The sequence below is a fragment of the Pristiophorus japonicus genome, chromosome 6 (assembly GCF_044704955.1).
Source record: "Pristiophorus japonicus isolate sPriJap1 chromosome 6, sPriJap1.hap1, whole genome shotgun sequence".
NCBI classification, from domain to species: Eukaryota; Metazoa; Chordata; class Chondrichthyes; family Pristiophoridae; genus Pristiophorus; species Pristiophorus japonicus.
This window is the reverse complement of record NC_091982.1, coordinates 193,732,989-193,749,718: the sequence shown is the minus strand read 5'-3', so window position 1 is coordinate 193,749,718 and position 16,730 is coordinate 193,732,989. Positions and strand designations below refer to the sequence as shown.

General features: G+C 43.8%; 1 protein-coding gene across 1 annotated transcript in view; it reads left to right on the top strand.

The window, feature by feature from the left end:
- LOC139265339 (uncharacterized) overlaps window positions 1-16,730 on the top strand; it is a 514,006-nt gene that overhangs the window by 169,416 nt on the left and 327,860 nt on the right. The window contains exon 7 of the mRNA XM_070882307.1: window positions 649-714. Coding sequence (XP_070738408.1) covers window positions 649-714 — 66 coding nt within the window. The remainder of the gene's footprint in view (window positions 1-648; window positions 715-16,730) is intronic.

Below are 16,730 nucleotides of genomic sequence, written 5' to 3'. Positions count from 1 at the left end.
CAAATGTGCCCAAAACATTTTCTGTAATTAAAGTATGTGCATAAAAGGAGATAAATTCCCCCCATTCCTTGTGTGCTACCTCTCCAATGGCATTCCAGCAAATTATGTAGGTTTTTTTCCATGCCTGCTGTGCGTTGTCTGCTGTGTTCTGCCCTAGGGCAGTTCCTAACTGAAGTTTCACACAAGATTCTTGAGCCACTTAGTAGGGATGAGTAGCTGAGATGGTTTCCGTTGCCTTCCTCAAGATTTTCATCTTTTGAGTACCTTCTCCTAGGTGTGTTGCAACCAAGGCTAAAGAGTCTCACCTACGCTTTATGATGAGAGGGGGACCCACATCCATCAGGTGCAAGTGCCCCCCACTAGATGTCAATCTAGTATTCAGTGTTGGTGCTCTGGTCTCTATTCGTCTCTTACCTCAATTGTCGGGAACCATTCCTTCAGGTCACAAGTGGCAGTCTCCTGTCGCCTGAAATAGAAATCATGAATATTTCAGAGATGGGCACTAGTAAAACATTCTGAAATATGGTCTATAAAGCTTGAAGCATTATGATACAATGATCAAATATTTGAAATCACAATTACTTTATATCTGATAACTGAATAAAATATTTACTTTCAATTTATTTATTTGCCTTTGTTTTTTTGCAGCATTTCAATTGGAATCAGTTATGTCTTGGCTGGTAGTGAAGCCTTTGCTGAACTTTTACAAATCAGGTGAGTGGAAGTAGTTTTGGACACAGTAAATGCACATTTAATAATTTGTGTGTGGTTTTCTCTTTCGATCTGATAACGCATTACATTTTATTTGAAAGAATCAAAACATACCTTTTTAAAGGAATATTCCTGGATAAAGTCATCCGATGACTTTGTGCATTAAAAAATGCTTTTGTTGTTTGTCTGAGGTAAAATGTGAATAATATTTGTCGCTGCCGATGATTGGTCTGTCAGACAGGGCTACAATGTCCATGAAGTTGAGAAGTGCACTTTTGTCTCTCACTCAAGGGAACATTGAGGAAAAGCTCAACGTTTATTTATTATCTTATTTAAGAAACTCCAGAAGTGGACTTAGAATGAGAAAGAGAGGAGATTCGGAATGGCAGTGGGGGATGAAAATAATCAAAACTGGATGAATTTGTTATCTGAAAAACCTCTCCATGTTCTGAAAAATATTTATATATTAGGTTCTCAAGAGCTAGAGTTACTAAATAAGATAAATTATTTTGTATCACATTACTAATTATGCTGTTATCGGCAAGTAGTATAATTAGGCACAAGCACAGTTAAATAAGAAAATAATCGTCCGGCTTTGTTTCTAAAGGCAACATTACATTTAACATGCAAATACAGTGGTTCAAAAACAGTAGGTATCAACCTGCTACCATAAGAAAATTTTAAACTGTCGACCGCCTGTTTCTCAACTGAGAAACATACAGCCTGCAGTTGAAATTTGATGGGGAAGCGCCACCTCTGCCACCTATTGACACCCAAAGCTTGCCTGCTTCCAATGGGAGGCTGCTTAAATTTGCAAATCAGGTTCCGATGCCAGTGCTAAGACTCCGATTGTAATTTTTGGGATCAAATGTACCAGCCTTTGCGTGATCTCACTAGTGCTACTTAAAGGAAAGCTGCTCAAAAAACAGCTGAGGAAATTTTAACTTTTAGTTTGTGCGCCAGGAGGAACAGGCGTGCTTCTCCTGGTTCCACAAGAAAACTGCGGCCCGCTGTCAGTGCATGCAAGGTCATCCCATGGGATTGTTTCACATGAGTGTCAGCTGTGGCTCAGTGGGTAGCACACTCACCTCTGAGTCTGAAAGTTGTGGGTTCAAGTCCCACTCCAGGGATCTGAGCACAAAAATCTAGGCTGAAACTCCAGTGCAGTGCTGCACTGTCGGAGATGCTGTTGTTCGTTAAACCGACGGTGCACGTGAAAGATCTGCTGCCACTATTTTGAAGAAGGGCACGGAAGTTATCCCCAGTGTGCTGGACAATATTTAACCCTCAACCCACATTACTAAAATAGATTACCCGGTCATTATCACATTGCTGTTTATGGGAGCTTGCTATGCGCAAATTGTCTGCTGCGTTTCCTACATTTTCAAAGTGACTGCGCGTCAAAAGGTACTTCGTCGGCTGTAAAGCGCTTTGGGACGTCCGGTGATCGTGATAGGCACTATATAAATACAAGTCTTTTTTTATTCTTTCCACCCCAGGACTGACCTGCTGGCTGGTTCAATATTGGAGTTGGCCAATGGCCAATAGCCTGCTCTGTGACAATTGGCAAGCTGTAGCGAGGCGCCCAATTTGCGTCCTCAGCTCGCTGGCACCAGTTAAATGAGGCCCGAAGTGACTGGTTCAGGACCTCTGATGCCAGCTTTAGGCAGGTGGCGAGGCCACTCCACTGACTTCAAGCAGAAGTCAAAGATCGGCCCCGTTAATTCTTTTGTCGCAGATACTACAGGAATGTGAATTATAGAGCTGCTTCTCTTTTATTAGAAACTTAAACTCCTTTATATAATTTTAAGAAACATCAATACATATTTCACTACGGATAACATTGGATTCATTTGCTGCATGGTCAAAAAGATTTGAGCAGAAATTCAATGTGAGATTGATATTCTTAAAAGCACCTGGATTTCAGTCATTTAAGTTGTGTGAATCTTAAACATGCTCAGAGATTAGTGTGTTAAAATACAGTGGGATAGATTTTTGTCTTTACCACCTGGGAGTTAAGTATCACTATCAACACAGAAAGGAAAATCTGTTAGGGAGGATCGCACGCCCCTTACAGAACCTGCTGAATTTTGCTTCCATTAATCGGGTGGGTTCTGTTACAGACAATCCTACACACCTAGTTTCCTTTCTACACTCCACCAAGGGTACCTCAACAAGCTGAGTTTTTTTTAGCAGAGTTGTGACACGTGCTAAATTTGGAATACTTGCACAGCTATGGGAATTTCACGCAGCTCAAAGTGACAATACTGATGGATTGCTCTTGCCTCCTTTAGTTGCTGCAATTTATTGCTTCTATGAATAGATAGGATCAGAATGAGGAATATCTCCACAGTAATGCTGTATTACAGCTAACAAAGACCTGTGGTAGAACACAAACACTGTCAATTGTGACTTGGGCTCTCAGTTGAAATCTACTAAAAACTATTGAGCCTTATTTTTGTGCTCACTTCTAAATATATGTTTTTATGATCATTATCTGTAATCTATTAAAAAGGTGTAAAATAAGGAGGTTTCCTTAATATTTTAAGACTTAAATACATACCTAGAATAATTCAAATTAAGGTTTTGTGCATGTGATCTTTGGCCATATATTTTGTGTGTGCATAATGGAAATCACTGGCCTTTATATAATGTGTAATTTTTTGAGTTCACACCTGAATTTTCGATATGCACCACTGGTGGCAAGGCTCCTTACTAGCAGCACCTGGGAAAATTATCCCTCTACTCCCACCATTGTGTTTCATACTACTTAAGTCGCTGCAAGTCAAAATAAACATACGTTTTCTCCGTAAACACAAGTATTCTGCATACCTTTCATCCTTATTCAACCTAAAGTAGCTTGGCGTAAATGTCCTATGGATATAAAATAATATTAACCTAAAGTCACCTGTAAAAAGATACACTTTTTTAACATTACATAATGAACTACTTGATCACAATGCATTTGTAATTTAATGCATCCATTCAGCAGTTCTGTGTGTGTCGAGCATTTGTAGCCTCAACACCGATGAATATCTCCAGATAATATTTTTATAAATCATTTACAAATAAATAAGGAAAGCAAGAGATCAAGCAAGCAACAAAGCTAGAATAAAGTACCTTTGGTTGAAGGCCAAAATCCCAATCAGTCACTTGCTGGAAGACCTCTGGTTGTCATCTGTATTTTGATTGAGCAAAAGTAGGCATCACGTGACATTGTGAGTCACCACTTGGGATTGTGCAAGTCTTTTTCAAAAATGGGAAGGTTTTAATTATTTTGATGCCTTTTAAGTTTTGAAGGCCACTTATATTGTTCAGTTTCCGACATTACAACAGTGTCTACACTTCAAAAGTATTAGGATGTCCTGAGATTGTGAAAGCCACTACTGGTCCAGCGCCTAAAATCCGGAACGCTCGGGTCCGAGGCCTTTCCGGACTTAGTGTTTTTCTGGACTTTCGAACATGTTTCTGATGTCCGAAGTCTGGAAACGCCCGAGCCTAGGTTCGGATATTTCCAGATTTCAGAATGCCAGAAGCGCGTCCCGAATCCGGAAATGTCTGGGCCCAGGTTACGATATTTCTGGTTTTTGGATGTCATTTTTGTAGTTCTTCTCTTCGCAGGCCTTGTAGTCCTCGCTTCTTCGCAATGCATCGTGTTTCCCTCTCTTGTTTTTGTATCCCTGTGTTTTGGAAGGTACTCTGATGCCCTGTACCTATAGACTGTACAGTGCAGTACTTGAATGCAAAGTTCATAGAAACATCCCCTGGGTTAAAAGAGACTTCTATTTTACTTAATGTGAGCTTCCTGGCCTGTACCTTTTGCTACCATCTTCAAATTTGAAAAGGAATGTACAGTACTCAAAGCATGAAATATAATAAAGGTTTTTATTTGTAAAACAGTAAAGTTATGAAATATGAAACAGTAAATGAAGGCTTTTATTTGCTAAACAGATTAAAAATAAACAGGTACAGTTACAATTGGCTGGAGGTTGTGCTTGAGGTAGAGGACTCAGCTGTTGATGATGGGCCAGCAATAGGATTATCAAATGTGGAAATTGCTGGTGTAGTTGCACACTGTAGGTCTTGGGACTTCTGATGCGACATCTTTTGAAATATATTTAATATTGTTTGTTTAAATAATTTGGGCTTTTCTTCCACTAATTTTTCCTGAATTCTATAGACCTGCAGTATTTCTTCTTCACTTTTGAAGCTTCGTTGCTCTAAGGTGTTATTTAATTCTTGCCAAAGATTGATTGCTTTGTCAATGGGCACTTTTTCGACTTGGTCACAAGCATCAACATCATCCTCACTGCTTTCATCCTTTTCTTCTGGATGCAAAACCCTCTGCATGATTTCTTCATCTGTCACTGCATGCACAATGGGAGCATCATTGTCTATGTCCATGACTTCTGCGACATCGTTCTCATTCAATTCCTGCGCAGCTTCGCAAGTCAGCCCTCCTGCATAATCTAAAAGTAAGTAATCATTGCTTTCTCCTTGGACACATGAAAGCCTTGCAAGTCCAGAGCAGCATCTTCAGCATCATCGTCAGCAAACATAGTTGATGGCCAGATGTTATGCCAAGCATTGACCAAGGTGTCTGCAGTTACCAAGTTCCATGCATCCGCAGTTGCCCATATGGGCATCCTTGATAGGGAAAGCTTTTGAGAATGCTTTTATTCTCATGCCTGTGTTCACAGCATTAAGCAAACACCTCATAAACTCATTTTTGTAGAGGCACTTCATCAATCTCAAAATTCCTTGGTCCATTGGCTGTATCAGTGATGTAACATTTGGAGGTAAATAGATTCCATGGAAATTATCCTTTACCAAAAGCTCAGCATCGGGATGTGCTGAGCAATTGTCTAGCAGCAAATATATTTTGCAGTTTTCCTCAAGGCCAGCGTCCGTGCAATGAGCACACACCTGAGGGACAATATGCTTCTCAAACCAGTTCAGAAAGATTACCTTGTTTATCCATGCTTTCTTATTGGCACAATAATGCACTGGCAGTACTCTCAAACTCTTGAAACATCTTGGATGCTGGCTTCTCCCAATGACTATAAGCTTACACTTATGTGTCCCAGCCGCATTTGCAGCAGCAAACGGTCAACATATCTTTAGTGTCTTTTACACCTGCTGGCTGCATTTCTTCTGCTTCTGCTAATGTCTTTCACGGTACGTAGCGCCAAAACAGTGCTGTCTCGTCAGCGTTGTACATTTGTTCAGGTGAAAGGTTTTCATCAGCAATAGTTTGATGAACTCATCAATATAATTGATCTGCTGAGGCTTTCTCACCACATACTTTCAGTTGCCTGATGCCATGACGCCTTTTAAATTTGGCTAGCCGACCAGAAGAGTACTCGCATGGAGTTTCAATCCCCAGTTGTGCATAGAGTATTTTAGCTTGTTGCACCACCATTGGGCCAGACAAAGCACGCAAGTCCCCGGCCAGAAGGAACCAAGCTCCGTGCGCAAGTCCCCAGCCAAAATAAAACTCTTCACAGCACACTGCAGCTCCCCAAAGCAGCAACTGTGCAATCGAATCGCAACGCCCATGACTCCAAACGGAGCTGACCCGAGCTGACCCGACCAGATTTCGATTTTAAGTTTGCACACCTGTACCTGTAATAAAACATACTACCTGTAGCTGTACTGTACATGCACTTATAGATTCAGCATTAAAAAAAAATTAGTGGCATTAAACATTATAGGGCTACCCCAGCTGGAATCTGTCGCCACCATTTCACCACTGCTCGATCCACATCATCACACCTCGGCCTATGCATACTTTTTCTCTTACTAATTTCCTTATGAACATCACTTTCCGCATGAAACTTCATGAACTGTTCTTTCTGTTTTCTGATATAGATGGTGGAGAGTCCAATACCATACTCCTCACTCAGTCGTCTCACTGAAGCACCTCTATCTAATCTCTGGAGTAACTCCACTTTCTTGGCAATTGAAAGTGAACTATGCTTTTTCTTTCTTTTATCTGAACCCATTGGGGTATCTGTTGGCCTTTTTGACATGTTTGCAATGGCACAACACAAATTCACAATCTTGACCTGTGCAGATCTTTAAATTGGGAAAAACACCACAGCGATTGAGTCAGGTTGGGTGGGGTCTGATTCTGGGATGTAGGTGGGTCAGCTGGGGTAGCCCTATAATGTTTAATGCCGCTAATTGTTTTTTTAATGCTGAATCTAAAAGTGCATGTACAGTACAGGTACAGGTAGTATGTTTTATTACAGGTACAGGTGTGCAAACTTAAAATCAAAATCTGGTTGGGTCAGCTCTTTTGGAGTCATGGGGCGTTGCGATTCGATCACGCAGTTGCTGCTTTGGGGAGCTACAGTGTGCTGTGCAGAGTTTGATTTTAGCCGGGGACTTGTGCCCGGAGCTTGGTTGATTCTGGCCAAAAGGACTTGCACGCGGAGCTTGGTTGGTTCTGGCCGAAGGGACTTGCGTGCTTTTGCAGAGTTGGTTTTGGCCGAAGGGACTTGCGTGCTTTGCAGAGTTGGTTCTGGCCGAAGGGACTTGTGTGCTGTGCAGAGTTTGATTTTGGCTGGGGACCTGCGTGCTGTGCAGAGTTGGTGCGGACCCAGGAGTAGCGGTGCGGTGACTCTGAAGACTTGGCCTGGAACAGGTAGGATTGGCGTTTTTATTCTTGCTATTTTTGTTACTGTACAGTAGTTGGATTTCATTTTTTGACTTTTTCCTGGGTCCGGTTGGGGGCGGTAACGGTTTGGCAGGGTGTCCGGATTCCGAAACATTTTGCTGATTCTGGATGACCCTGCCACGGTTCGTCTCGGAGTCCGGATTCTGTAACATTCCAGATTCCGGAACTCTGGATTTTCGGCGCTGCACCTGTATATGAATGCAAGTTTTTTTTTCTTGCTTGTTTGCTTCTTGCTTGCTTTCTTTTTGCTTTCTTGCTTCTTGCATCAGCAAGTAGGTGCCTTGGCAGCTGCTGCAAACTCACACCTGATGGTGACAGGCCAGTGAGCAACACTTGACTATTTGTGTAGAGCCTGGCTATATTTGGTTCCATAGTGGCTGGCTATGCTACTCACTGGTTAAAATCTTCGCACGATTATTTAAGTACCCTTTTTACAATTAATCTTAATATATTTTCTGTTTGATGCCCATTACATCTAATTTTGAAGTACTACATGTTAAAGTTCACGCCCACTTAATTTTTCTTGACAACTGACCTCAGAAATACCAGGTAATTGGCTCAATTTAATGGCATTCTGACCGTTTAAACATACCATTTTAATCTTGCATTTGCACCTCAGCACCAGTGTTGTGGTAAAGTTTATAATTGAAAACGTTGTCGTAACCTTTTCACATGTCATAAATCAAGCACTTGTAAAGCCCAGAAGCTTTACTTTTAAATTTCTCTCTTCTTTGTCTGCCTGCACCCCACTCTTATACTTAATAGCTGAGCGAATACATTATTCATGGTCTGTGGAAGGTGGGGAAAATGATGGGCTGAATAATATTTTCTCATTACATTGTTTTGTATGTATCATATTCTGAATCATCCTAGCCAATTTACTCTGGTTGAAGGAAGAAGAGCAGCAGCAGGTCAGGAAACTTCAGAGATCTGTAACTGGGGCTCGAAGGAGGCCACAAAGGAGGAGGCATCCTTTTCTTGCCCCTAGAGTCTATAGCACCAGAATCACCTCCCTCCAGTATTGTGAGGAGCAGTGCATCAGGAGTCTGCTTGTCAAATGTTTTCTTGTAACACTCCTGTGAAATGCCTTGGGACATTTTACTATGTTAAAGGTGCTATATAATACAAGTTGTTGTTGTTGTCATCGTCGTCCAGAGAGGGTGTCACAGACGTGTGCAATCTCTTACACAAAGACCTGCAACTCAGTCTCTCAGTTGGCTATGCATTGTCTGTAACAGTAAACAGAACCAGAACTACAGCCTTCAATTACTTCACCATCTGCTCTTTCCAGGCTACAGCCAGTCACATCAATAACTAGTGGGGTGCTGCAGGGATCAGTGCTGGAACCCCAACTATTTACAATCTATATTAACGACTTGGAAGAAGGGATTGGGTGTAACATAGCCAAGTTTGCTGACGATACAAAGATGGGAGGAAAAGCAATATGTGAGCAGGACACAAAAAATCCGTAAAAGGACATAGACTGGCTAAGTGAGTGGGCAAAAATTTGGCAGATGGAGTATAATGTTGGAAAGTGTGAGGTCATGCACTTTGGCAGAAAAAATCAAAGAACAAGTTATTATTTAAATGGAGAAAGATTGCAAAGTGCCGCAGTACAGCAGGACCTGGAGGTACTGATGCATGAAACGCAAAAGGACAGTGTTATGTCTTGAATAAAGCAATATGACTGAGTACTGTAGACGTGAGTAAGTGTGACCTAAGACTCTTTATTCTAACTCCAGAGTGCCGGTACAGCATGGGAGGCCTGCTTATTGACAGTGCTCTCAAGGGATGCTGGTTACATAGGTTTGCATACATAACAGATAGTATACATGTACAGCAAGTGATCAGGAAGGCCAATGGTATCTTGACCTTTATTGCAAAGGGGATAGAGTATAAAAGCAGGGAAGTTTTGCTACAGCTATATGAGGTATTGGTGAGGCCACACCTGGAATACTGCGTGCAGTTTTGGTTTCCATATTTACGAAAGGATATACATGCTTTGGAGGGAGTTCAGAGAAGGTTCACTAGATTGATTCCGGGGATGAGGGGGTTGACTTATGAGCAAAGGTTGAGTAGGTTGGGTCGCTACCCATTGGAATTCAGAAGAATGAGAGGTGATCTTATTGAAACGTATAAGATTATGAGGGGGCTTGACAAGGTGGATGCAGAGAGGATATTTCCACTAATGGGGGAGCTAGAACTAGAACTAGAGGGCATAATCTTAGAATAAGGGGCCACCCATTTAAAACAGATGAGGAGAAATTTCTTCTCTGAGGGTTGTAAATCTGTGGAATTCGCTGACTTGGAGAGCTGTGGAAGCTGGGGCATTGAATAAATTTAAGACAGAAATAGACAGTTTCTTAAACGATAAGGGAATAAGGGGTTATGGGGAGCGGGCGGGGAAGTGGAGCTGAGCCCATGATCAGATCAGCCATGATCTTATTGAATGGCAGAGCAGGCTCAAGGGGCCGTATGGCGTACTCCTATTCCTATTTCTTATGTTCTTGTATTAATCAGTCTGCTGTACATGCGAGCATCAACAGATCACTGGTGTCCTCTTTGCCAAGGCTGAACAATTTATAATGGTCTGCATAGATGCCAACAGTTAGCAGGAAAGGGCAATAGGTTTTACTACAATAGGAGGCTTCCCCCAAGTTCAGGCTGTGATTGACTGCTCTCATGTAGTCATCAGGTCTCCTCCCAATAAATCAACAGTCTTTATGAATGGAAAAGGCTACACTCCCTTAATGTTTAAGTGGTGAAAATTAATTGTTACTGCTGAGTTCTTTCGTGTGTGTGTCTAAAGTTCCAGGAAATCCAAAGGGCTTCTTTAGGCATGGAGCCCTAGAAATTCAGCTACTTACCGCCACCCATTACCGGCAGATTCCTGAAAAGAAAAGCAACCGCTGCTTTTCCATCCGCCTCTGGCGCGGGACTCGGCGGCCGCCATTTTGGTGAGAGCCATAGCCCTGCCATTAGCAGCGCTAGCCTTGGACATGCAAATCTAAAGAGTGCAATATCAGTCAGTGCAACCTCTTAAAGGGAAACACACATCGAACAGGTAAGTTTGCATTCAAACTTTTGGACTGGATTTTTTTATATTTTATTGAAGTAGTGGCCATGTCTCTTTACTTGGAACCCTTACATCTGTCCTAGCGGTAGCTTTCTTCCTAAGATCTTGATATTCCGAGATGAGGAAAAACCTCTTCACTCAGAGAATTGTGAATATGTGAAATTCTCTACCACAGAACGCTGTGGAGGCCAGTTCGTTAGATATATTCAAAAGGGAGTTAGATGTGGCCCTTATGGCTAAAGGGATCAAGGGGTATGGAGAGAAAGCAGGAATGGGGTACTGAAGTTGCATGATCAGCCATGATCTTATTGAATGGTGGTGCAGGCTCGAAGGGCCGAATGGCCTACTCCTGCACCTATTTTCTATGTTTCTATTACCAGTTATCAATCTCCTGTCTAGTTGGTTTGTGTTTTCTCACAGATCTTCTCAACTGAACCCCAATTCCCGTTCTCCCTTGGAAGATACAGAGTCTCTGCGAGATTGGCCCATACTGTCAGAACCGGCTTCAGTCGGTTGCATCCGAGTTGGTGAGGATATGGGCGTTGTGTCCGTTGAAATACTTGGACCTGCCAACTCACTCTGATCATCGTCCAACTCAGGCTCATAATCATCTTCTCATGGTACCGAAGGTGCATTACTTGCTAGAAACATTTAATACACATGATGTATTCACCAATTTTGGTGCCACATACCTGAATAATTGTACCAATGTCCCATTAGCATTCACTTACCCTTTTTGACGGAGAAATTTGACCTGATCACTCTTCTGAAAGCACTGCTCTTTAATACTGGATGATAGTGACGTTTCCACACTAATTGTGCCTTCTCTACCTTATCAGACAAGCTTGGTTGTAATAAACTGATACGTGTCCTCAGCCGACGCTTCATCAGTAATTCAGCAGGTGTGTACCCTGTTGTAGAATGGGGAGTAGTTCTATATTTGAAAAGAAAATTCGCTAACCTATGCATCATGCTCACCGATGATCCAGTCTGTCGAACATGTTTCCGCAAAGCCTCCTTGACAATCCTGACCGATCTTTCAGCTGCACCACAGAGTCTTTATCCAACCCAGGCCAATAAACAAAGCTTCGGGCCATCGCTTTCATACCTACGATGCCAGTATGCTCACTGTGAAGTTCCGTCAAGACTTTGGCCCATAGTGCACTGGGAATGACTACTCTCGGGCCCAATGTTGACATCCCTGCTCTCATGATAATTCATGCCGACTATAATAAAAGGATTCTATCCCCTCATCTAAATGCGTCTGATCTTCAGCCCACCCTCGCAGGGTGTGCTCATAGGCCTGTTGTAACGTGGCATCTTTCTGTGTGCTCTGCAATAACAGAGGCAGTGACTGGAAAGTCCTCATCAGCGACATCTAGAGTGAAGATTGACTGTTCGTGGCCAATTTCAGGATCTTCATGAGGCAACCTTGAAAGGGAAACCACCACTACATTCTGCTTCAATGTACGATACTCAATTTTGTAATCGTAGTGAGACAATAAAATAGCCCATCTTTACATCCTGGAAGCCGCCATAGATGGAATTGCCGCCTTTGGGCTTAGGATAGCTAGTAAAGGTTAAGTAATTGGGTACGGGGTTAGACAGGTTAGATGCAGGAAGAATGTTCCCAATGTTGGGGAAGTCCAGAACCAGGGGACACAGTCTAAGGATAAGGGGGAAGCCATTTAGGACCGAGATGAGGAGGAATTTCTTCACCCAGAGAGTGGTGAACCTGTGGAATTCTCTACCACAGAAAGTTGTTGAGGCCAATTCACTAAATATATTCAAAAAGGAGTTAGATGAAGTCCTTACTACTAGGGGGATCAAGGGGTATGGTGAGAAAGCAGGAATGGGGTACTGAAGTTGCATGTTCAGCCATGAACTCATTGAATGGCAGTGCAGGCTAGAAGGGCCGAATGGCCTACTCCTGCACCTATTTTCTATATTTTCTATGTTACCAGTGTGAATTGGCATCCCAAAAGAAACTGGTAAAACTTTTTAATACTAAATATAATTGCCAAAAACCTCTCTCTCAATTTGGGTATAATTTTGTTCACTTTTGTTGAGCCTACGCAGTGCAAAGGCAACCGTTTTTTCCTGCCCATCATTCATAACATGGCTAACACTGCTCCCACACCGTACCCACAGGCATCACATACTAGTCTTAGTTCATGAGTCAGATTATAATGAACGACAAGAGCACGACTCCTCAAGTGTCACTTGCTTGTGTCGTCTGCATTCTGTTGCTTTTTGTCCCATATCCAACGCACACCTTTCTTTAATAACTAATGGAGTGGCGCGAGCATCGTTGCAAGTCCAGGAAAGAAATGAGCATAATATTGGACCATGCCTAAAAGGATTGTAATTCAGTAAAGTTTTTTGGTTCCGGAGCTATTATGATGACTTGCACTTTCTCCTTAACTGGTTGGAGACCATTTTCATCAACCCGCAATCCTAGATAAACCACTTCACGCTGTATGAATGCACATTTACTCCTCTTCAGCTTCAGATTATGGTCATTGAACTGTCTGAATACTTCTAAGATTTCCAGCTTTTCCTTCTCTATGCCAGTAGCTATCAACACATCATTTTGATTGCACAAGCAGTGATTTATTCCCTGTAAGATCTGATCTACGTTATCCTGAAATATCTTTGGTGAGGACTTGATACCAGAGGGTTACTTAATGTATGAATATAAACCTTTGTGTATGTTGACTGACAGATACTGCTGACTATCCGTGTCAACGTTGAGTTGAGCAGAGGCGTGGGAGAGATCTAGTTTTGTAAAAGATTTTAGTTCCTGCCAGTTTTGCATCCAGGTCCTGTGATGTCGGTAGATGGTATTGTTCATCATCAACTGCTCGATTTAGGGTAATTTTATAATCCCCACAAAGCCGTACCGTTTTGTCTGCCTTTGGAACTACAACTAATGGGATGGCACAGTCACTCCTATCAGTCTTTACTTAAATTCCATTTTTCTCCAACTTATCAAACTCTTGCTCAACCTGCAATTTTAATGTAGATGGTACCGGCCTTGATCTACAAAAAATAGGTTTGACATCTGACCTAATCCGAATATGGGCATTGTATCCCATGATGCCCTCGTACGAATCCTCAAACATGTTAGCATATTTCTCCAGCAGAGTATCTAACTGAGACTTAACTATTTCTGTACAACAGACATTGTACCAATACAAACGAAGCACATTAACCAGTCTTTCACTGTAGGATCTAAGCAATTCCTTATTCTTGTCCAAAGCTCCCAAATTACTGACATAACTCATTGTCATATCCATATTGCCTTCTCAGCTTAATAGCCATTAATTACTCTCAATAATCCTGAATTGCTTTTCAATTACCCAAAATGGCTTTCCACAAGCTCTTTTTGTCAGTTCAACACTGTTCATTATTCACAAAGAATGGTATTACCAAACTCTCATTGGGGAATCACGCTGCCGGTATATCTCCTCACTGTGCTCCACTTCAATTTGCCTTCTCATAAAAGGAAATTCCACCAAAATTTCTGCATGAAGAAAATCCCATCCTCGTTGCCATTTTGTAATGTATTTTCTTCATTGGTTCTTTGTTTAAGAATTCATAGCAACCTATTGCTATTAAGAACTAGTTGGTTTATTAACAAAGGTTTAACAATCACACTACACATTACCAGTTCATCCACTAGACTCACAACCGCCTGCCTTATCATGTATGACCTAGCCCCAACTGACTGGGGTTTTATTGAGTCTTATGAACATCATATGACTGGCTAAGCCACTCACAATGCAACAGCTTTGGAACTATTTTAAAATAAACAAATAAAGCCGAGTGCCCCCTTATTAAAGGGGCACTAGAATTCACAAATTAATAAATAAAAGTTTAAAGGGAACTTGAACAGATCAAATTAAAATTTGGTTGCCGGGGGTGATGATCTCCGGTGCCCACCTCTTGCGGAAGGCCACGAGTGTACTGGTAGACACTGCGTGCTCCGTCTCCAGGAACACCCTGGCGTGAACGTAGCCAGGGAAAAGAAGCAGCCAGTCGGGCTGATTGACTGCCCGCTGCGTGGACCTGTTAATGGCCACCTTGGTCAGGCCCAAGAGCAGTCCTTTGAGGATGTCCTCTGACCTGCCCGCTCCCCTCAGCACCAGGTGCCCAAAGCTCAGGAGCGTGGGACTGAAGTGCAGTCAGAAATCGAGGAGCAGCCCCTTCAAATAATGGAAAAGGAGCTGCAACCTCACACATTATACATAAACATGGAACACTAGCTCCTCCAGACAGCTGAAAATGCATACGGCCCGGGAGTCCGTGAACCGACTTAAAATCTTATTGCACGGGACTGCCCCGTGCAACACCCTCCAGGCCAAGTCCCCAATAGATAAAGGGAGGACTCCCACATAGAGAGTTCTCCATTGGGGACCCCCACATCCTCTAGACCGTAAACAACAGCTCTACAACTATTTTAGTTGTATCAGTAATCAAGTACTCCCCTGATTAAAGGGGGGGGGGGGGCACACTCCAAAAACTTTTCAAGTGCCCCTTTGTTTTTTTTTGAGGGCACTAGAAACACAAATTATGTAAGTGCCCCCTGGCTAAAAGCAGGGCGGGGAGGCGGCGGGCACTAAAACCGACAACTTAAACAAATTAAACTTTAGACATTAAAATCAAATTAGATTTGGTTGCCGGGGGTGATGATGAACTCCAGTCCCTCCGGCGCCCACCTCTCGCGGAAGGCCGCGAGCGTACCGGTGGACACCGCGTGCTCCATCTCCAGGGACACTCTGGCTCGGATGGAAGCGCGGAAGAGAGGCAGGCAGTCGGGCTGAATGACCCCCTCGACCGCCCGCTGCCTGGACCGGCTGATGGCACCCTTGGCCGTGCCGAGGAGCAGTCCTATGAGGAGGCCCTCGGACCTACCCGCTCCCCTCCGTACAGGGTGCCCAAAGATCAAGAGTGTGTGATTGAGGAGCAGCCCCTTTAAATAATGGAACAGGGGCTGCACCCTCGCACATTCTATAAAAACGTGGAACACGGACTCTTCCAGACCGCTGAAATTGCAGGCGGCCTGGGAGCCCGTGAACCGACTTAAAAATTTGTTGCACGGGACTGCTCCTTGCACCACCCTCCAGGCCAAGTCCCCGATAAATAGTGTGAGGTCTCCCGCGGAGAGTGCACTCCATCGGGGACCCCCGCCTCCTCCGGACGGCAAGATGGTGCGCCATTGCGTGTCCGGATGGCAGACGAGGATGGCAAGGTTGAGAGTGTACAGGTGCAGTCCGTACAGGAAACCCCTCCGCGCAGAACTGAAAGGCACGGAGGTGATTGCTCCGAGGTGGCTCAAGTTGTGAGGCGCCGGTTCCCGAGGGAGGTTTTGGAGCTTGAGGAATTCCGTCCGGACGGGGGTCAGTTCGGATGGGATCTCCCCACGTGCTTGAGCCTCCTCGATACACCTAACGGAGTCAGGGCCCTGAGCTGTTTTTAGCGACTCGATGGCATCGGCCGCGCGGCAGACGTTGGCCGAATTTAGGCGCCACGCCAGCATGTCTGGCGCCATCCAGCCCGCTCCTCCGCCATCGAGCAGGTCCCTGACCCTGGTCACCTCACCAACCACAGCCCTCTCATCCGACTGCCACCTAAAACCTCGGTCGTGGAGGTACGGATTCCCGAGCAGCGGCTCCTGCAGGACAGCCGCCACTCCAGATGGCGGAGAGCTCCGCTTGGTGGTGACTTTGTTTCAGACCCTGGTGAGTTCCCAGCAGCTCTACAACTCTTTTTGGGGGAGACAAAATAAACATTAAATCGAGTGCCCCCCGATCTGGGGAACACTCTAGACACTTTTAATTGCCCTCTTTTTTTTTGTTGTTTTTTTTTTTGTTTTTTTGTGGGGGTTTTTTGTGATTTTTTTTTTGGGGCATTAAATTCATATAATTTACAAGTGCCCCCTATAAAAGGGGAGAGGGACACTAAAACCCGGCAATTAAAACAAATTAAACTTTAAAACATATCAAGTCAAATTAAAATTTGGTTGCCAGGGGTAACGATGCACTCCAGTCCCTCCGGCGCCTACCTCTCGCGGAAGGCCGTCAACGTACCGGTGGACACCTAGTGCTCCATCTCCAGGGACACTCTGGCTCGGATGTAAGTGCGGAAGAGAGGCAGGCAGTCGGGCTGAACGACCCCCTCGACCGCCCGCTGCCTGGACCGGCTGATGGCCCCCTTGGCCGTGCCCAGGAGCAGTCCTACGAGGAGGCCCTCGGACCT